The 17,868-nt window shown below is 38.0% G+C and overlaps 1 protein-coding gene across 1 annotated transcript in view; it reads right to left on the reverse strand.

Annotated features, from left to right (window-relative positions):
- Nucleotides 1-17,868, reverse strand: part of LOC114653195 (NEDD4-like E3 ubiquitin-protein ligase WWP1) — a 283,227-nt gene that overhangs the window by 154,176 nt on the left and 111,183 nt on the right. Inside the window, exons 2-4 of the mRNA XM_028803376.2 lie at nt 17,716-17,806; nt 10,422-10,560; nt 897-1,021 (exon numbers count right to left, since the gene is read on the reverse strand). Coding sequence (XP_028659209.1) covers nt 897-1,021; nt 10,422-10,560; nt 17,716-17,785 — 334 coding nt within the window. The 5' untranslated portion in view covers nt 17,786-17,806. The remainder of the gene's footprint in view (nt 1-896; nt 1,022-10,421; nt 10,561-17,715; nt 17,807-17,868) is intronic.

Raw genomic sequence — 17,868 nt, forward strand, 5'->3', positions numbered from 1 at the left:
CGAGCGCTCTGCCTCTTCTTCCTCATACTGGATCAGACACCTGATACTTTGCACTCGCTGTTCCAAGCTGTGAATGACTGATCTGCTTGGATTTGAATGTGAATTCGTGATCAGTCAAGCACCCCAATCAAGTTCAGAACAAGTGCCAGCATACATACACCCACACCCGACTGGAGCCTGCATGCCCCAGGACCCATTAATTTAAAATCATGCTTCACCATGGACATCTTATCATAGTCTAGAGCACACAAGAACAGGTGCCAAGATAATGGCTGGTTTAAATTATTTTTTTCCACCTTTAACCGTCTGTTCAAACATCTGACTTCAGCTGCTCAATTGTAACAGGCTCTCAGGAAACATGGGCTACGGGCAGGAAGTAGATACAGTTGCAGACAGCATTAAAACGAATTACACCTCTCATCACAACAGTTTATCGAGTATTCATTTAAAAAAAAAAAAAAGAAAAACACTCTTGCATGTCATCCATCTCTTTTCAAGTCTACATGGATGAAGTCTAAAGACAGAGCTGAAAAAAACAGCTTATTTTTGACAACCTCAGCGTACAATGACTTACATGCCTATGCTAAATAAGTAAATTTTTACTGTGAAAAAAAGACTTAATACTAAAAAAAATGTAACTTTCAAATATAAAATTTCAGATATTCCCATTATCTATTATCAAAGATAACTTCAAAAACATTACAGCAACACGTATACAAATGTAATCCAAAAAAATGTGAATAGATTAAACATTTTGTTAACTGTAATTAAAAAAATACAAACAAAGAGAAAACAAAGCAATCATGGTATTGGTACATTCAACTACTGCACTGCTTATGAATGATTAAAAATGAAATTAAATATAAAAACATTAATATAAACTTAACAAAACTTACATTTGCTATTGTGCAATTCCAAAGCCTGTGTTAAGTCTAAAGTGGCCTTTCCCAGTAAAGCATCTGCTTTTATAGCGTGATGACTCCATACTTTAAAATCCAATTTGGTATGAGGGGTTACATTCCTAGAGGAGGGAAAAACAAATACAATGTACAAACACAGCTTTCTGTAGTTCCATGTAAATATATTTAAAAAATTGTCCTCTTTAGGAATAGCAAATTCAGAAAGAATTCAAACCCCTTCAAATCACCACACACTTTGTGTTGTAGATACCTGGATAATTTTCAAAGGATAGATTAGCTATTTTTGACCAGCAGTCTATGCTCAATAACCCACATGTCTTCAGAAAAGTTTGCAAATATATTAAAAATCAAAAACTGAAATCTTTCATTCATAGAAATATTTAGACCCTTAATTCAGTACTTTGTAGAAGGTCCTTGAAAACAACTCCAGCTTCTAGTATTTGGTAAGTGTCTTGAGTTGTTTGGTATACTGGTAGAGGAAAAGAACCAAAAAACCCAAAATTTAAAATGGCACAGTACCAGCATTTCAGGAAGTTAACATTAGCTTTCCTCTCAATCCATTCTACAGACTTCCCGAAATGAAACCACAGGCTTCAATGCGATTGAGATTTCACCGGGACCACCACCCATGATGGTGTGGCATACTAGGGCGGCTGAAGCAAGTCAGTTCGGTTGGGGGGGTGTTTAGAGTTATCCACTACTAGCAAAATACCCGCGCTTCGCAGCGGAGAAGTAGTGTGTTAAAGAGGTTATGAAAAAAAAAGGAAACATTTTAAAAATAACGTAACATGATTGTCAATGTAATTGTGTTGTCATTGTTATGAGTGTTGCTGTGTTTTATATATATAAAATACACACACACACATATAAACATATATATACATATACATATACACATATATATACATATCTACACACATATATATATATATATATATATATATATATACACATATACACATCCACATAACATATATATATACACATATATACACACACACACGCTTTATGGGTGATGATTGTTTTACTGTTTTAATCTTTATTTTATTTTATAGTAGAATCAACTCCTATCTGCGCACAGCAGGGCGGCCGTGGGCAGATGCATATGGTGTATTCACTCCATGTTATCGTGCATTGCGCTGTCAGTGGTATTTTGATAAAAGAATTTGAACAACATATAAGAAGCGTATAAATTATTAAACAGTAAAACATTAACATTTAAGAAGTAAAGTTACATGAAGTACTACTGCAGTGCCTTCGGGTATACCTCATTTTTTGTTTGCCCATTACATGCTTAAATGTATAAATTTTTTGGTGCACCTACCCGAGAACACGCGACATATAACCGACCGTGGGAGAAGCATGGATTTTAAACACGCGTTGAGTTCATCTGCTGGTCTCCCTCGTGGAATAACTGGTAATGTTTGACTAAAATCTACAGCGAGTAAAACGACATTACCTCCTATTTTTTTTTTTTCCGATCTCTGAGATCTTGCTTTTTTCGGTTCAAGGCTTCATAAGCTCTTTTATGTTGTATGGTGTACTTATCCCAAACCATCATCTTTGAATGTTGCAAGACTTTCGCCTTGTATGTAGATCGGGGTAATTACATTCATTGCATTCCTAGTCTGAATCACAATCTGATTGTATGGGTGGTTACCTGGCACTGTAGGGTTGCCACCCGTCCTTTAAAATACGGAATCGTGCCGCGTTTGAGAATGAAATTGCGCGTCCCGTTTTGAATCAATACTGGACGGGATTTATCCCGTATTTTTTTTATCATTTTTTTTTTAAAGCAGCGTCTCATGCAAATCATCCCACACGCATTTTATGAAGATGCCTCCTTTCCTACTTTGGATTGGGTAATACTTGATGTCATCGTTAGTTTGATTGGTGTTTTTAACTGTCCAGTGAGTAGGGCGTGTCTTTTAAGTACAGTCTGCAAAGTGTTGGCACTGAGATGTGGCGTCAGCGCCATAGTTGAAGCCCCTAACGTTGCGGTCAGCAAGTCGGCAAACATCCGCCATGTGCCGTCTTTCAGTTGCGAGAAGCAGATCATAGAATGGTTGAAACTGTTGCCCCTAACGTTGTGCCACGGCGTGTGGTTCGTTTATACCTCGTGTCTTCTCATTAAAGTTTTATCTCGCGAATATGTTATTGCAATCCGCAGCGGGAGCGTTTCTATAAACTTAATTGAAACTTACGTTTTACACCGTGCTTTGTTTCCCTTATGAACATGCTTGTATGCTTAACTCGCTCCGTTCTCAATTGTTTAATTAATTTTTTGCTCTTAGCTGTTCGCGGCTCTTCCTCCATTTCCCCCTACTTCGTTCTTTTATCTCGCGAATATGTTATTGCAATCCTTAACGGGAGCGTTTCAATAAACCGATTGAAAATAGTTTTGCATTTACCTTTTTAGTAAAAGGCGAGCTTTTAAGCCTGAGAAATCACCCCGTAAATGCACACGTTTAATTGCACATGTGTTAATATGTATGGTTACACAGTATTAAAAGACAGTGAACAACGTCAGTTACCTTTGTTCCCGCATTTGATAAAAGGTGAGCTTTTAAGCCTGAGAAATCACCCCGTAAATGCACACGTTTAATTGCACATGTGTTAATATGTATGCTTACACAGTATTAAAAGACAGTCAAAAATTAACGTCATTTACCTTCGTTCCCGCGTGTGACTCGTGCTGTAAATCTCTTCCTTGTTTTTAGTTCACGTGATTACGTAGGAGGCGTGATGACGCGATACGTGACTCCGCCTCCTCCATTACAGTGTATGGACAAAAAATACGTTCCAGTTATGACCATTACGCTTTGAATTTCGAAATGAAACCTGCCTAACTTTTGTAAGTAAGCTGTAAGGAATGAGCCTGCCAAATTTCAGCCTTCCACCTACACGGGAAGTTGGAGAATTAGTGATGAGTGAGTCAGTGAGTCAGTCAGTCAGTCAGTGAGGGCTTTGCCTTTTATTATTATAGATCTACTTCAGAACCACTTTGGTACTGAAATCTGAAAGCTGGTATCAATATCGAAGTCAAAATTTTAGTACTAATCCATCACTAGTGTATATAAGCTTTATAAACCATGTTTTGGGTAGTTATTCCAATTGTTCTCGACAGATCCACTCAAGCTCTGTTGGATTGGATGGGAAGCATCTGTAAACTGCCGTCTTCAGGTCTCTCTACACATGTTCTACAGCAGGGGTGGGTAAAGTCATTCCTGGAGGGTCACAGTGGTTGCAGGTTTTTGTACCAACCCAATTACTTAATTAGAAAACAATTGTTGCCAATAATTTAATTTCATGGCTTTTTAAGTGCTTTAACTCTTATGTCAAGTCATCTTCCTTTGTAAGGATATCATCTAAATTTGAAGGCTAAAATGGATGAGTAAATCTCAGTCCTTCACTTTTTTTCTCTTCACTTTCCTTCCAAGTGTTTAATTAAACCGTACAGTGCATGATAAATCCACACAGGTGTAAATGGAAACAAGCTAAATGGAGAACTGCTGGTTTCTTTTGTCATTTGCTAAAACGGAGCGATTCAAATGGGGCAGAGTGGAGGTTCCGAGGCTAAGGATCTGTGCTGGTATCCAGAAGGTTGCCGGTTTGAATCCCCGTCACTGCCAAAAGAGATCCCACTCTGCTGGGCCCTTGAGCAAGACCCTTAACCTGTAATTGCTCCAGGGGCGCTGTACAATGGCTGACCCTGCGCTCTGACCCCAAGGGGTATGCGAAAACGAACAAATTCCTAATACAAGAAATTGTATAAGGCGAAATAAAGAACAAAAAAAAAAAAAAAAAAAAAAAAACAAGAATACGGCTATTTAAGACTAAAATAAGCAATAAGGGTTCAAAGTCTTAACGAGCGAGACAACGTAAATGAAGCAGAAGTGTTACTTGAGCAATAAGTGCTTCTTATTAAGCAACTGGGTTGGAACAAAAACCCGCAGCCATTGCGGCCCTCCAGCAACGACTTTGCCCACCCCTGTTCTACGGGGTTTAAGTCTGTGTTTTGTCTGGTCTACTCAAGGACAGTCAGGGATTTGCTGTAGAATTACTACAGTATTGTTTTGGCTGTAAGCTATAGGTCACTGTCATGATAACTGGTGAAATGTCACCACATTCTGAGATGGTGTGCACTCCAAACAAAATATTCTAAAAGTAATTTGTTGATATCAGATGTCATATGATTAACAGACTGGGTCACCCACAGGTATAAGGCTTGAAATATGTATTTTGTTCTGTTTTTTGTGATACAATTTGAACTTATTGGCATCAGTAAATTGGCCTACTGTGTGGATGGTATATGTGAGTTTGCCCTGCGATGGACAGGGGTTGAATAAGCAATACATACTTATTCACCCATCTATCTCTCTTCATTTTTAATCACTTTCTCCAGTTCAGGGTAACCAAGAATCTGTGCCAATACCTTTGGGTGCAAGGCTTGAACCAACCAATTTATCTTAATATTCCATTCTCAAACATGCTTAATCTGATTCAGGGTCACAAGGAGCTTAAACATATCACTGAAGAACTAGACAGGGCACCAGTCCATCATAAGGCCCACTAACATACACACACACACACCCATGCTCACACAGGGTAAGTTTAGAAGTGCTAGTTAACCTAATCTGTACAGTATATCTTTAGGGACACATATACAGTCAGAATGAGCAAACTCCATAGATAAGATTCAAGCCCAGAATTCTGTAAAGGTGATGTATACCCCCCAAATCACTATGTCACAATACCACCAAATTAATAAAGGAATAAATAAGGAGTTTCACGAATGACAGAAAAGCATTCTGTCTATCAAGAAAATGCAAATTCCACACACTCAAAAAAAAAAAAAAAAAGATTCCTGGGTTTTGTCTTGAGTGTCAAATTAAAAAGTACAATTTACAAAGAAAAGATGTGAACGAATTTCTTTGCTTTAAATGAACACGCCAAGCAAAAGATCCGCCTCTCCCCATCATTCATTAGTCAAGAGTCTCGTATTCAATTCAAAAAGTAAATCCCCAATTGCTTCAGTTTCTGGTTTATGATGTGTGAATTTTTCCAGGAACAATTTAACAAGTGTTTTATACATTTTGAGAATATGACTGGATAATTGACCTGTGGATTATGCAACACAGATGTTTTTCATATTGTTATATTCACTTTACTCAATATGAAAAAATGAGCATGTTGGTAGGCTTTACGTATCCTTTTCTAGAATAAATGATATAATTTTGTGGGATTCTAGGTCTAGCTATGTTTATAGAAAGCAAATGAATTTCACTGGCATAGAATCTCCAATCATGTTTATAGCAGTTAGTGCTGGGCGGTATACCGGTTCACACCGAAAACCGTTTTTTATTTTTTTTATGATATGGAATTTTCTTATACCGCAGCACCGGTTTAAATTGCCTAAACGACGTTCGGAATGTGGCGCAGCGGGAAACTGTTCAAGTGGGGACCTTTTTCACTGCTACACCGCTAAACACAGATTTGTTGCACTAGGGCTCTTTTTCACTGCTACACCACCAAATAGTGGGCCGTAGCATAGGTATGCCGCGTGGTGAAAATGGACAGAGAGCATTCCGAAACTGAACTAAAAGTAAAGTTGAACAAAAGAACTTTTGCCGAAAAAAAGGAGTCACGTCCGTCGCCTGGAGATACTTTAGTTTTAAAAGGTCAGATGTGTAAATACTGTTTCTATACTACTGGATAATACTGCAAGCCAAGTTGTACTTGTTTTTGTACTTGCTAGTGTAGGTTTTGCTCATATTCATCCTGCGATGTGCTGGCGACTCGTTCAGAGATGGGCGCAACTCTGAATGGATGGCATAATTAAACATGTATAACAAAGATATTTTTAAAGTTCTGAACACTCCGTCGGCTAAGTTAATAACTAGTTTTAATTTCACAAAGACGTTTATCGTGTGGTGATTGGTAATGTGGAGAAAGAAAAAGGAAAGATAGGAACTGGGGTTTTGGTAGAGAGCAGGAATATCATGAAGTGAATGGATTCTGTGCGGTGATTGCTGCAGGCGCCTGCTCTTAGTGAGGAGGAAGTCAGTTTAAGAAGCGTAGTGATTAACAACTGGGTCGGGGAACACTTAAAGTATTTGATGTGCTGCATTAACTTATGACGGGGTTTGAGAAAATCTAGTAAATTAAACATTGATTTTAGGATGAAGTTCTAAATTCTACTTTAATTATAAAATAAAACTATGAGAATAAAGTGGAAATGTCGACTTTAATCTTGACATAAGCGTCAACATTAAAGTGGAAATGTCGAGAATAAAGTCAACATGTCGAATTTATTCTCGGCATATAGTTTGTTTTTTTCTTCCGTGTGGCCCTAATGCGCTTCCATAGGGCTATACCACAAATAGCATTATAAATGCAAGTTGCAGTTCTATTATTTATGTATATAGCTTAGCTTGAAGCAAGGTCCATATTAATGCAGTTTGCCTAAAAGATGGTACAGTTGGTAAGATGTCATCATCAAGTTGCACTTGTTTTATTTTATTTTAATTTGGTGAATACTGTGTAATACACCTGGGCTTGAAGCCTTGAAGTAATGGTGCAACTATCAGTAATACTATTATGTATTTTATTGTTATTATTTATTAGTTTAAATATTATGCAGTTTAATGATGGTAAAATTGTTTAAAAAGTCACTTTAACGTGTCAGTGGACAGAGATTGTTAACATTAACAGAAAAGTGTAGTTGGTTTACAAAAAATATTTACTATTTATTCCTTTTCTAAGACGTGTTCAGTGCAATCCAACTTTTGACAAACACCTCTGGATATTTTACTAAGTCTAAATGCCTCTTTGGATGGTTGAAAATATGTTGTCAAAATCATAGTTTAAGCTTTTGCAAAATTTGTTCAATTAAAAGGTTCTATATTTTGACTGCATCTGTGATGCAATGTGATTCCTTCTCTTTAGTGCCACCCCCTTGAAAACTATCACTTTATGGGGCCATGCAAACCTGGATTAATACTTGTGTGCACATTAAAATGTCTTTTTGTACGATGTACAATTCTCATAACAGTCTAATAGGTTATTCTTAGCCAGTCTACTGCAGTAATTGCAGTGGAAAATGTGGTTAACATCCACTCATGCATGGGGAAAAAATACCGTCTAATACCGTGAAACCGGCAGAATTTAGAAAAATACCGTGATATAGAATTTTGGTCATACCGCCCACCTCTAATAGCAGTGTTTCCAAATCAGTGTCTTTTTTTTTTTTTTTTTTTTTTAACATTCTCTGAAGGGATGTGGGGATAGGATTGCGCAGAGTGCTGTTTTTAGGATATTTCTTTAAGAATGTTTAAGGAGTTTGATGTTATTTTTTGGTGGTTTAAAGAGCCTTATTAGCACAGGTTTAATTATTTTTGTAAGGATATTGCAATCCCCGTCCATTTGTCTTTCTCTGAAACTAGATAAAGACCAGCTTTAACAGTACTTTAAATGTCAAAGATTTGTGTAGTTATGATAATGGCTTTGGGTGAACTTTACCTTAGATAATCTGGTAATCCTACTGCACAGCTTACACCACCACATCTAACGACAATAGGAGGCTATGTGATAAGTTAGATACCTTGGTGTAATTGGTTACCTGGTAAAAATTACTTAATAACTAGCCACAGTACCTATCAAAGACCAGCAACAGAACAATAAAAAATATGGCCTATGTGCATCTTCAGGACCTTTCCTCCATTCTTGATTGGCAGTTCCCATCTCGAGCATGTTCCCATAATACCTGCTTCTCAGGCTTGGCCATTATTTTTGAGGCACCTTTCTCTCCTGCTGTTCTCATTTGTCACTTCTAAAGTCAAACTGACCAATCACACCAAAGCCAAACTGACCAATAAAACTGCTGAAAGAGACTGGACACTTAGACCTTAAGTATTTTATTTTATAGTAAAGTAGATGAATGCTGTGGTTAGGGAACAGATGAATCACAAGATTAATTAAAATGTGAAAATAAAATTCTAAAAACAAAGTTTTAATTAATTGAAAGTAAATTATATAATGCAAGAGTGTGTAGTCAACATATTTAAATTGTGTTAAATTAAATTAATGAATATTAATGTAACTAAACTGTTTGGTGTTCATAGTATTCATTTAAAATATATAACTCAGACAAGCAGAATTTTAACCCTTAAACTGCCACATACTGTACTTGGGGGTTAATGCACCCCTGGACGCCAAATACTTTTTTGGTGCACTTTTTAAGTAAACGTCACAATTCACAAAGAAAATGTGAAATTTTAATGGAACACATTTTTTTCTTTCATACTGCCAATGAACTGTAAAAACTATAAAACAAAACTACTGCAACAATCTATGATTATATGTATGAGGTGCAACTGACGCCATTGATGAAATTCAGTAAATCGCCAACTGCGCTTGAATGGGCTGCAAGCAAGCACACAGAGGTAAGCGCTGATGTTTGCAGGCTAGTCTAGTGCAGCAGCTGAATCCCAGGGACAATTATGCTGCAGTTCTACTGGGGCCGGCAATGGTTATGAGCTGGCTGCACAACGAATGTACAGTACTGACAGATCAGCTCCAGCGTGCTGGCAAATTACTCTGGGAGGCGACTATAGCCGGTTGCAACCTTCAATAAATGTACATCACCGAATATACTTGGCCCCTGCGTGCTGGCAAATTGCACTGAGACACGACTATAGTCGGTTGCAGCATTCAATGAATTTACGTCGCCCGAATATACTGAGCTCCGGCGTGTTGACAAATTGCACAGGGAAACAACTTTAGCCGGTTGCGGAATTCAATGAATGTACGTCACAGAATATACTTGGCTCCGCCGTACTTCCAAATTGCACTGTAAACCGACTTTAGCTGGTTGCTGCATTCAACAAATGTACTTTGCCGAATATCCTCGGCTCCGGTGTGCTGTCAAATTGCATTGGGAACCGACTATAGCCGGTTCCAGCGGTTTAAGGGTTAGTGTCCCTTCTAATTTTAAAGTCATCAGCTAGTCACCTTCTGTCTGGGGGGTTGTATTTTTCGCTTCAGCTAATCTTTTGCAACATGTATGTATGGCTAACACCACAAGAGAGAACGTGCATTGACATAGGACCAATGTTGTTCCCAAGGCTCTAAGAGGTTTATAAATACAGGACATGGTGACTTGTCAGATATTGTCTGTTTAGAATAGAACTGGTGAAACACTGTGTACAAAAGCACATAGCAACACACCGTGATCAAAAAATGGGGACATTAAAATATTCAAGTATGTTGATACAATGGGAAACAACATTCAAAATTCTAACAGTAAGTAGAGACACCTAAATTGGGGATATCATACTGGACTACTTACCCTAAATTGGCTTACATTTAAACAAAAGTATCATCCACTATGCACTGCAAATAAGAATTAATTTAAAAAGGTAATTTAACCCACTGTTAGAATATACAGTACAAAATTATTATTAAATTAAAAAAAAAGTAAAAAACTAGCAAAATTCTTACATTGCTAATCGTTCGTCCCACTTTGGATTTGAAGAACTGCTAGATTTTGATGTTTTCTTGGTTTCTCCATCAGCAGCTAATTCAACATAAATCGATGTTCCAAACCAGTTCTTCTTCCTTTTAAGCTTGGCACATAAAACTGACAAATGAAAGAGAAGGAACATGCATCACTTGAGGGTGGGAGAAAAGATAATTTTAATTGCAAAGATTCATACTTTTTCTGTTAAATTCCACTGAATTGGTTTTATTCCTAAATACTGTATGTTTCCTCAACTGTTAAATTTGAAAATGCTAATATAAAATGATCTGCTAATAGTAATAAAATGAATGTCATTTAATTATAGTATTATTTTATTAACATTTCAGTAGATAAAATTGGATGAAAAAAATCTTCACAGTAGAACACTGAAACCATAAACAAGCAAAATTCTGTACAAAATTAAAGAATGAAATCAAAAAATCTGGAATAGACAAACTATGTAAGAAAAATTAGGATTTTGAATGGCCCTAATTTCATTGTTTTTGTATTATGTAGTGCTTTTCTATTTGTACAAATTGCTCAATTTGAAAAAAATCACAATTTTGGTACATTTTGCAGTATTTCATAATTTGGGGTGAAATTATTTCGACTCACCACAGTAATGTAGGTGTTTATATGAAAGTTGCACCAGCTACCTGGACTGAGCTGTTTTTCAAAAGAAATGGAAGGACAGAGTTTATAGTTGCCATTTTCAAAACGTGGACAGCTATAATCTTATAAACTGTAAGCTTTAAAAAAAAAAGCACATCCATCATAGAATCAGGGGGCCACAAAATCCTAGTAGCATCTGATCCAGAGCAGAAACCAACTCTGGATGGGGCTTCAGTCCATGTACAAAGATTAGGGGTCTCAATAGTAGGTATGGTGCCAAGAATCTAAACTTGTGTTTAGTGAGCAGTGGGCAGAATATAAAGCAATGTTGAGGTGTGGACTGCCTCACATGATTTTAGCATGTGAAATTTGGATTTTTATTTCTTTCCTCTGCTTTTTGTTAAAAAAAAAAAAAAAAATCGCACACTTTAAGCTGTTCCCTTTTTGCTTGACTAAAATAAAAAGTATGAAAATTTGATGTTTGCATGAGAGTTTTAGAAATACGCAAAGGAACATTAAATATTTTTGATGGTCTATTCATTTTCTGCACAGTATATATGACCCAAGGGCTTGAATTTCACATGCAGCTGAGAAGAGGATTCCCCTCTCCTCAGTGAAATAATAAACAGGAAGGGTTTTCAGTGTGGATTTCATAAAAAACCACAATACAATACAATTTATTGTTGGATAGCCCAAAATCACACAAGAAGTGCCGCAATGGGTTTTAACAGGCCCTGCCTCTCGACAGCCCCCCAGCCTTGACTCTATGAGACGACAAAAAAAAAACCCTTGGAAAGCCAAAAAACAATGGAAGAAACCTCAGGAAAGGCAGTTCAAAGAGAGACCCCTTTCCAGGTAGGTTGGGCGTGCAGTGGGTGTCAAAAAGAAGGGGGTCAATACAAAACAGTACAATACACAGAACAGAACACATCCTCAATACAGTATAAAAATAAAAAATTTACAAGTATGGACCAGAATTTAACAGTAGATGATATCACTTAATATGATTTGGATTTGTTTAGAGTCCTCGAGACCTCGGCCATCAAGCGGCCTCTCCCCCATTTGGCCATTTTACAGCTGAAACAGCGCTGGGCCAGCCAATCTGATGAACGGACCCCTCTACCCGACGATTCCTGCAATCCTCCATCAGGCAGGCAAAACAACTTGGCAGGTGGGCCGTGGCACCAAGTGCCACAAAACAGTATCATTATGGTCTACCTTCTTACCTGACCATGTTCATGTACTAAATTTATTCACTAACATTTTCTGATCAGTAAAAGAAAAATAAATACTACTTAAAATCAATTATTAAATATTCAAAAATTATAACATCATCCATCCATCCATTATCCAACCCGCTATATCCTAACTACAGGGTCACGGGGGTCTGCTGGAACCAATCCCAGCCAACACAGGGTGCAAGGCAGAAAACAAACCCCGGGCAGGGCGCTAACTACTACATCATTGCTATATGAATTATTAAATAGAATGATAATTCTGGATACATGCAGTCACACAGTCAGGTTGGTCAGAAAATCACTTTATAACATTTGCAAAATTCACTGTTGTGAGATTTACGTTTCCATCAGTTTATGGAGGAGACAACAGCTGGTTAATAACATTTACTGTACAGTAATATTTAATGGAAAAGTTACACAAATTTCAAACGTCACAAACGCCTGATGCTTTCTCCTTCCAAATTTCTCCTACCTTAGAGAAACCAAATTTTAAATTTAACATTATTTTAATTTCAGCCTTCATTCTGCATTTGACTAGAGGACCAGTTTCTTCATCAATGAATGGTGAGGGGTGGGGAGAGGCAGATCGTTAAGCAAAATGCACAGTATTGTGGGAATGATATCTTTCCTGCTTTACATTCAATGCAGAGTTTTCAGGAAGTACTGTAACTCTTAATAATATATTCACACAAATGCATACATCTGGCACGTTTTGACCGCACAAATGGATATTGGATATGTGAATTATGTGACACGAATTACCGATAATTACATACGAATTACATATAAGTCGGGTCTTGAAACCTGAAAAATCGATCATAAAATCAGACCCCGACCTGTACACCCGTTCAAAAATGCGACACTTAAATTTTTTTTTCATCTTCTTGCCTCCTCCAATCTCGCACCAGTTTCTCAGACACATTGAATTTTGTTGCAGCAGCGCAGTTACCAATTTCTTTCGCCACTTCAATGACGTTTCATTTAAAACCAGCTTCCTATATTCTTCTGATCAAACACTCCATCGTAGATAAAGGATGCTCTTATGATAAAGGTGTATGAGGGTGTGAGATACAAAAAACACAAAACAGTGCAAACGTCACTTCAGAATAGTGCGGGTATCACCATGTGGTCACATAGGCACAACAGGTCGGCATTAGGAGCACACGCTGATACAGTGCATTGCCGCACCCACATAGAAAAAAAGGCCGTGTGCTTCGTGGTTACTCTCTCAGGTGGGCATTAGCATATTATAATCTCTTGGACCAATAGCGTGAGTTTTCCGGATTCAACTTATACGACGTTATAAAATACCAGAAATTACACGATAAAATCAACTCCCGACTTATCCGCGAGTATATTCGGTAAGTGGGAATTTTGTTTTTTCTTTTACACTTCGATGTGTTCACATCATCATTTGCTGTTGTCCAGAACTGGTCACTGCAGGACCCTGTTGAGTGTGAATATTCAAAGTAATTTCTTCACACATTCAAAAACATTGAAATAAACATTTTCTACAGCCACCACTAGAAACTACACAGGGTAAGCAACATTTAAAAAACACTTTTGGGTGGAGTATTCTGTTAAGATGTGTGAACAGTTGCTTAAAAAAGCAGGTGAACTGCAGCCTTCAAATGAATATGACACTTGAAAACGTGAACCTTCAAAAAAGCAAGAACTTCAACATTCATAAGCAGAGAAAGTGCAATTATCCATCATGAAGACACTATTTTCTCCATGGAATTCACTGCCTTCTTTTGGTTTATTGCAAGCACATTAAAGAATGATTGTTTCTCATCTTTTTGTGTTCATGTACCTTTGCTAGATGTTCATGATTTGATTTGTCTGTTGGTAAAATTTACATGAAGCCGCTTTCTGTGCTTTTTTGCTCCTGGAGCCTGCATTCTTAGTTTAAAGGTGTGTGTATTACATGTTATTTTTGTTAACTGGGGCTGTTCTTTCATTGAAAGCAGAAACTAAACTTTATTGACAGGGTTTTTAAAATTTACCACTTATCAGAAAGTGTTTTAATTTATCCTCTTTAGAATGCACACATGTTATTTTAACATTAAATGCTCTAATGAGATCTTATCAACAAAGAAATTTATAAAATATGGTGTATACATAATATTGCAATATTAACAACAACAACAATATTTACTTCTATAGCACATTTTCATACAAATAATATAGCTCAAAGTGCTTTACATGATGAAGAAAGAGAAAAAAAGACAAAGTAAGAATTAAAATAAGAGAACACTAATTAACATAGAATAAAAGTAAGGTCCGATGGCCATGGAGGACAGAAAAAACAAAAAAAAAAACTCCAGGCGGCTGGAGAAAAAATAAAATCTGCAGGGGTTCAGAGGTCACGAGACCACCCTGCCCCCTCTAGGCATTCTACCTAACATAAATAAATTACAATATTAACAATAATAATAATAATAATACTAACAATAACACTAATATTTCATTAGTACACAACCAAGACAGAGACACATAAAAGACAAACCATTAAAATAACTATACTCAGCCACTTTATATACTTGGTTCCTTGCTCTTAAACATTTACTCTACCTACTATGCTGTGGTGTCAAACAGAACTCTGAAAGTCCTTGAGGGGGTCACCATTGCACTGCTTAAGGCTACAGTGATGTTTATAGGAGGTTGCACTACTTTACTTGCACTAGTGGTATTTGCTGACTTGTGAACGTGCAACGGGCGGCACAGTGGGTGGCGCCGCTGCCTCGCAGTTAGGAGACCCGGGTTCGCTTCCTGGGTCCTCCCTGCGTGGAGTTTGCATTTACTCCCTGTTTCGCCATGGGTTTTATCCGGGTATTCCAGTTTCCTCCCACAGTCCAAAGACATGCAGGTTAGGTGCATTGGCGATTATAAATTGTCCCTAGTGTGTGCTTGCTGTGTGGGGGGTGTGTGTGTGTGTGTGTGTGTGTGTGTGTGTGTGTGCCCTGCGGTGGGATGGCGCCCTGCCTGGGGTTTGCTTCCTGTATTGTGCCCTGTGTTGGCTGGCTCCAGCAGACCCCCGTGACCCTGTAGTTAGGATATAGCGGGTTGGATAATGGATGGATGGATGGATGGATGAACGTGCAACAGTGTTAGAAGCTTTTTAAATGTGTGCACTTCCTCAAGAAGAATGTGGTTTTCATTACTTTAAAATTTTCACACTACTGTTAATGTGAAGACTGCACTGCTGTTATTTTTTGCCATTGTATTGATTTTTGAACGTGTGATAGTATCGGCGGCGGTTGAACAAACTCCCTCAAGAAGAATCTTGTTATCTCTACAGTGGGGGAAATAAGTATTTGATCCCCTGCTGAATTTGTACATTTGCTCACTTACAAAGAAATGAACAGTCTCTCATTTTTATGGTAGCTTCATTTTAATGGAGAGAGACAGAATGTCAACCAAAATCAAGAAAAAAAAAAACACATTAAATAAAAAGTTATAAATTGATCTGCATGTCATTGAGTGAAATAAGCATTTGATCCCCTACAACCCTGCCAGAATTCTGGCTCTTGCAGCACCCGCAAGGTCCCCCTGTACCTGTGCCTTCTTGAGCTGGGGGACCTTGCAGGCACTGCAAGATTTTAATCCGTTACGGTGTAGTGTGTTACCAGTAATGTTCTTGGTGACTGTGGTGGTCCCAACTGCCTTCAGATCATTAACAAGCTCCTCCTGTGTAGTTTTGGGCTGATCCCTCACCTTGCTCATGATTATCCTCACCCTATGAGGCGAGATCTTGCAGGAAGCTCCAGATATTTTAGATTTCTTCCATTTTCCAAATAATCGCACCAACAGTTGTCACCATCTCACCAAGCTTCTTGCTGATGGTCTTGTAGCCCATTCCAGCCTCGTGCAGGTCTTGTCCCTACCGTCCTTTGACAGCACTTTGGTGTTGCCCGTGGTGGTGGAGAGGATGGAATGGAAGAAATTGATTCTGTTGACAGGTGTGCTTTATACACATCATGAGTTGAGATCAGGAGTACCTATGACTGTAATCTGTGTGCCACATGTGGAAGCCAGAATTCTGGCTGGGTTGTAGAGGATCACATACTCATTTCCCCCAACGTATATTGTAGAATTATGATTAAAAAAAAAAAAAAAAACTTCAACTTACTTGTGCAACCCTCTCCATCACTATCTCCTGTGGTATCGAAAATGGCATTAAATGTTTATACCTTTCAAAATATTGTAACAAAGTTGTCAATATAGTGGTGTGCTACTGGTTATGTGTGCAGAGCATGGAAACAAACAAACACTTCCACTGATCCCCCAGAGTTTGATGGCAAAAGTGAGGATAACATTGAAAGAAGTCTTTATAAGTCGATAAGCCGATTATCTCAACGATAGGGCGCATGAAGAAGGTCATATCAGCATGAACTTCATACGATGTGCAGAATTTTACATGACTGCTGATAGACACCATTCACAGTACATCCTTTAAAATAATCAGTAACCATATTAACATTCTCTAATTAAAATAAAATAAAAAAATAGCTTTCTTAGTGTAAAACAACATTTGCTATTCTTTCATTACTAATAAAACTCTGGGGATTGTGCTACTTCTTTTGTTAACTGTCCTGTAACTCAAATGACACTCACTGGGATAAAGTGTGAATGAACCATTAAAATAGGTCCATATCATTAAGTTGTGACTGACTATATACCTTTAAACTTTTTTATTTATTTTTTTCTTCCAGGGGTGGCACGGTGGCGCAGTGGTAGTGCTGCTGCCTCACAGTATGGAGACCTTGGTTCGCTTCCCGGGTCCTCCCTGCGTGGAGTTTGCAAGTTCTCCCCGTGTCTGCGTGGGTTTCCTCCAACAGTCCAAAGACATGCAGGTTAGGTGCACTGGCGATCCTAAATTGTCCCTAGTGTGTGTGTGTGTGTGTGTGCCCTGCGGTGGGCTGGCGCCCTGCCCAGGGTTTGTTTCCTGCTCTGCGCCCTGTGCTGGCTGGGATTGGCTCCAGCAGACCCCCGTGACCCTGTAGTTAGGATAGAGCAGGTTGGATGATGGATGGATATATATGTAGGTTTTAAAATAAGCCTGATTTAAAGCGTAAAAAAATAAAGTGACATAAAATCGTTGGCCTTTTTTATATAGAGAGAGGTTTAGAGAATGACTGACTGAATGACTGACACTCTCTTCCGAAAAACTCTCACTGGCACTGCAGTGTGAACAGAAACACCACAGTTAAATCTATTAGGCACAAACTCAGTACATATTTCCTAAAGTATAACAAATTAAAGGCAGAACAAGATAAAAATTGAATGGATTGTTTTGTTGCGCGAAGCAGGAAAGTCTGTTATTTCACTAAGAACCAAAAAAAAAAAATAAATCAATTCACTTCCATTCAACAGTCCTCAGAGAATGTTAGCTCAGAATGCTGACGAAACCCAAAATACGTACCAGTTGCAAGCAGTTCTGATTTCCCATTCTGGCTATTACTGCTTTCAGCTCTTGAGGAGGCTGTGGCCATATCACTGACTGCAACTTTAGCCTAGAAAAGAAAAAAACAAAACAAAAAGTTTAGTTTGACTCAATTCACTGCCAGTCTGCACT

Source organism: Erpetoichthys calabaricus, chromosome 6 (assembly GCF_900747795.2).
Source record: "Erpetoichthys calabaricus chromosome 6, fErpCal1.3, whole genome shotgun sequence".
Lineage (NCBI taxonomy): Eukaryota > Metazoa > Chordata > Cladistia > Polypteriformes > Polypteridae > Erpetoichthys > Erpetoichthys calabaricus.